Genomic DNA, 4,296 nt, shown 5'->3' on the forward strand with positions numbered 1-4,296 from the left:
GGCAATTAAAAAACCTACAACCCTGCAAGGCAAATATAGTACTATATAGTTAATTTCAGGAAGCTCAGATAAATTATATCCTTACTTTACGTATGTTGGACCAGTGCAAAACTTTGTGTCTCACTTGAAATAAAATATTATTTCATTCACATTTTATAGTAAAAGTTCTTTATGGAATCATCCCTGCTTTGTACTTTTATTTTTACAAGCTGGTGCATTTCTTTTTCATAGAAACTGAAAGATCGGTCAGATCGAATGTTGATCGCCCAGGTAAAAATCATCATGTTTATATTGAACAAATCATTTTTTACTGCTTGGAGAGCACAAGAACACAGTCCGAATGTACGAACAGAATGTTTTTTGTTACAATTCCAACACTCAGGTGCTTTCGAAACTCGTATAACATAAAAATGAATTTTCCTTTCTTCATATTCAGAATCTACAATGTGATATGAATCCACAGAATGCACAAATTGACTTAAATTAACAGTGACCAAAACTTGTGAGTACATTGATTAGGATATTATGCATTTATAGCGATTCAAAATTGAATGTGTAAAGACCTAAAAAATATATGTAAAAAATATATGTAGTGACGCCAGAGCATAATAAAGTATCAACAGCAAAATGCATAGCATGATGTTTAAAGTATTAAGTGAGTCTACCGATAACAGAATTGATCAGATTTAGTATACTGCTAGGGAAAATTTTTGAAAACAGGTGTTTAAATTTGTAGAGACTGAAAGTATCTACGAAGAGAGTTATTGAATTTATTTTTGATTAATTCTTAATTTTACTACTAAATATTCTTACTAAATATAATTTCTTAAGTTGATACCCTTCAAGTTTTATTTTATATTATACTCCGCATATATAATATAAAATTATATAACTCCGCACTCTACATATCTTTCGATAGATTTGTAACATTATGTTAAAACAAATATCTTAATCGAAGTACGTGAGATCTGACTCATTTCTAAAAATCGGATACAAACTTTTGCACTGACCTAATACATTTTATTACTTTATAAATAAAAAAAGAAATATAGAACTGAATTCATTGTAACGTGATTTATTAATAATAGTTTATGTATATAATAGCGAGAACCCAAAAGACCTAGAACGCGATGATCGAGACGAATCAGAACGGTATGGGTTCTCGAAAATTTCGGGATTCCCGAAAGTTTCTAAACTGTTCGCGATTCTCGAGTATGTTCGGGTTTCTCTATTGTATGGAAATTCTCGAAAACATTCAGGATTCCTGAAAATTCTCCAAAATGTTAGGAATTTCTAAAAATTTCGAAGAATTAATTATCGTTACGAGACTCAACAAAATTAATCGTCATGTGAGATTTTCGATATTTTACGCATTCTCGAAGATCAGAATATAAAATTTATTCACTTATTCTAATTTCTTCTTCTTAGAGAGCTATTGATTGGTAAGTGAGGTAGAAATAATATACCAAAAAGTAATAATTAGCCTTTTTGTACGAATATTTGAAATAAAACATACGTGCACCTCCCGGATCTTTTCGAGAATCCCGAGAAAAATTCTTGTCCTGATCCGACCCGACATTTTCGGATTTTCGCGCACCTCTAGTAAATAATAATTATTGAAATTAGTAGATACCTGGTCATGAGATCTTCAATTGGCTTTGGACAACCTTCTATTAAAGGGGGTCTTTGCCCAACGTGCACTGCCCACATTATTCTGTAGGCTGATCCACCGATCTCATCAAAAGGTTTCTTCCTCGATAATATCTCCCATAAAATGACACCCCAACTAAACACATCACATTTTTCCGTGTACCTGGAACCTTCAAATACCTCCGGGGCCATCCACGCAGCAGACCCCTTATTGTTAGTCATGTAGGTATTCAGATCGCAAGCTGTACCGAAATCACAAATTTTTAGGGTGTGTCCACCCATTACTAATAACAAATTCGGTGGTTTTAAGTCTCTGTAAAAAGAGAATGGAATTAATGGATTTAAAACTGAATAACTTTTTAAAATCGGATCAAATAATAGGAGTTTTTATTAAAAGTTGTGTAAAAAAATGTAGAGATCGCTATTTTCAACTTTTTCATCTGCGCTTGCAATAAAAATTTGAACAACAAATTTCGAACATTTGTATAAGATAGGTACATGCTGAAAACTTCATCGAAATCCGTTGGCGCCGAAGGAAACGACAAGCGTCGAAACATGTAGATTTTAAGCCAAAAATCGAAAAAATTGCAATTTTCATCACCTTTACTTAGTTATAACTCATAACCAATTTCGATGTTGTTCAAATTGTCATTACAAGCCCAAATAAAAAAGTTGAAAAACAACCTTCACTTTTTTCTTTACAATTCCTACTAATTTTAATTTTTTTGAAATTCTCTTCACACATCACATAGTAAACTAATCCATCTAGTTATTTAAAAAAATTCAGATTCTTTCGTTCAACTTGAGAAAAATTATTTAGTTCTAAAAAGTATTGGTTCAATTTTGCTCTTTACTGTATTTTCTTTGGAAAAATATATTTTATTTTACCTGTGGATCAAAGGTTTGGGTTTCATATTATGGAGGTATGCGACGCCACGTGCACATTGTAATGCCCAGCTCATCGCATGACCTGCTGTGTACCTTGGCTGGGGATTGCAATGTAAAACTGAAATAAAGTATTACACATAAGCATACTATAGTATTATTGACCAGCGTTCCCTGTCGCGGCTTCACCCACGACATTTCTCCCTTTGCATCTAAAGTCAGTACAGAGCGGTTCACCGAAATGTAGCCATCTAAGTATCTCCTTCATTTGCGATGACAGGAAGATTATTTTGTATACAATGTAAATGGCATCAAAGATGAATGCATTGCACATGTTCTTTTCTGAGCCATCGTTATAATTTTTAGCAACTTCCCACTCGTCACTGTTAAAAATCAGTGACATTGGTGTAAATGAATGTTATATTTAATTTCAAAATAAAAATTTTGTGACTCAGAAGTCACGTTTAAGTCATATCACTAAAATGTTTTTATGCGTTTCAATGTCAACTATAATATACCAAAAGAAGAAATATACATTTACAAGAGAAAAATATTAGTGACGTTAAAAATGTAGAATAAAATGATGTTGAGAAAAGAAAAGGTCTTGTAAAATATTCAACTTTTCATTTTGATTACCATTTGCATAACATAAAAAGAATTTTACCTATCATCGTAAATCAAAGAGATATTTAGATGTCTATATTTTGGTAAATCAGCCTGTATTTGGAAGTATAATATTTAATATTTGGCAGTAAATATTTTTCCGAGATTTTTTTTAAGAAGTCTACTGATTTTTATAAAATATTACGATAAGCTGAAGAGACCACATAAATAATAATAGTCCTAAAAAATTTTTCTTAAAATGTGATTGCACAAATAGATTCTATAGAAAAGATTGTAAAGTAAGAAATTAGTATATTCCTATGCTCTTATGTAATTTGTACTCAATGTTCTCTATTTTTTAGCAACAAAAGCGTTAGAAATACAATTTTCACATACAGTACATTTTCCTCGTAATTTTCTTTGTAAAATCACATTTTGAGAAATGTAATTTTTTAATAACGAATTAATTGTTAAAACAAATAATAAATAAATGATTAATTATACAAATGTCTGTACGTAAATATGTTTACGCGTCGATCAGGCATGAGAATACGAATGTGCGTATAGAATTTCGACTCCATCTGTGTCTCAATAGTTTTTGCGTGATAGAATGATAAACATCCACTCACATTAATGTCCAGTGCAAAATAGAATAACATTTTTAATATGGGATCAAACAACATCATTTTTTTAGGATGCTAAGCGGCCTGATTTATTACACAATATGTAACAAAAAATTGAAAAAAAATACTGCTATTCGTTAGAAACTTGAAGAAAAAAGAAAAGAGCATGATTTTTAAATTTTTTTATTAGGATTTCCAATAAAAGTTTGAGTCAGTCCATTTGTAGATCTCACTAAGTTATATCCATGTACAAAGTTTCATAAAAATCGGTGTAAGCATAAAAAAATTAGACGATATTGAAACGTAAAAATTCGTCAATTTAACTCAGTTGTAAATAAAATCTTGGAAAAATTCTTAACTGCTCCGAGCTATAACCGATTTATGAAACTTTATACATGCGTGTAATTTAATTAAATCTACAAACAGGATATCTCAAATTTTTATTAGAGATCATAAAAAAGATCTCAAATAAAAACAACACAAAAGATCAAACAGTTTTCTAACATCCCACAGAAAATTAAGTTGTTTAGTATAA

The 4,296-nt window shown here is 30.6% G+C and overlaps 1 protein-coding gene across 2 annotated transcripts in view; it reads right to left on the reverse strand.

Moving 5' to 3' along the window:
• Positions 1-1,438: 1,438 nt before the first annotated feature.
• The window catches only part of LOC113464389 (mitogen-activated protein kinase kinase kinase 7-like), a 3,761-nt gene continuing 903 nt past the window's right edge, over positions 1,439-4,296 (reverse strand). Inside the window, exons 1-2 of one of the 2 annotated variants that reach the window (XM_026813834.1) lie at positions 2,539-2,851; positions 1,585-1,963 (exon numbers count right to left, since the gene is read on the reverse strand). In XM_026813834.1, coding sequence (XP_026669635.1) covers positions 1,600-1,963; positions 2,539-2,612 — 438 coding nt within the window. In that variant the 5' untranslated portion in view covers positions 2,613-2,851 and the 3' untranslated portion in view covers positions 1,585-1,599. Of the gene's footprint in view, positions 1,964-2,538; positions 2,852-4,296 lie in introns of those variants that run through there. The other variant, XM_026813835.1, reaches the window with a different exon arrangement.

This window comes from Ceratina calcarata, unplaced genomic scaffold, assembly GCF_001652005.2.
Source record: "Ceratina calcarata isolate Rehan_Ccalc_2016 unplaced genomic scaffold, ASM165200v1 scaffold351.2, whole genome shotgun sequence".
In the NCBI taxonomy this organism is placed as follows: Eukaryota; Metazoa; Arthropoda; class Insecta; order Hymenoptera; family Apidae; genus Ceratina; species Ceratina calcarata.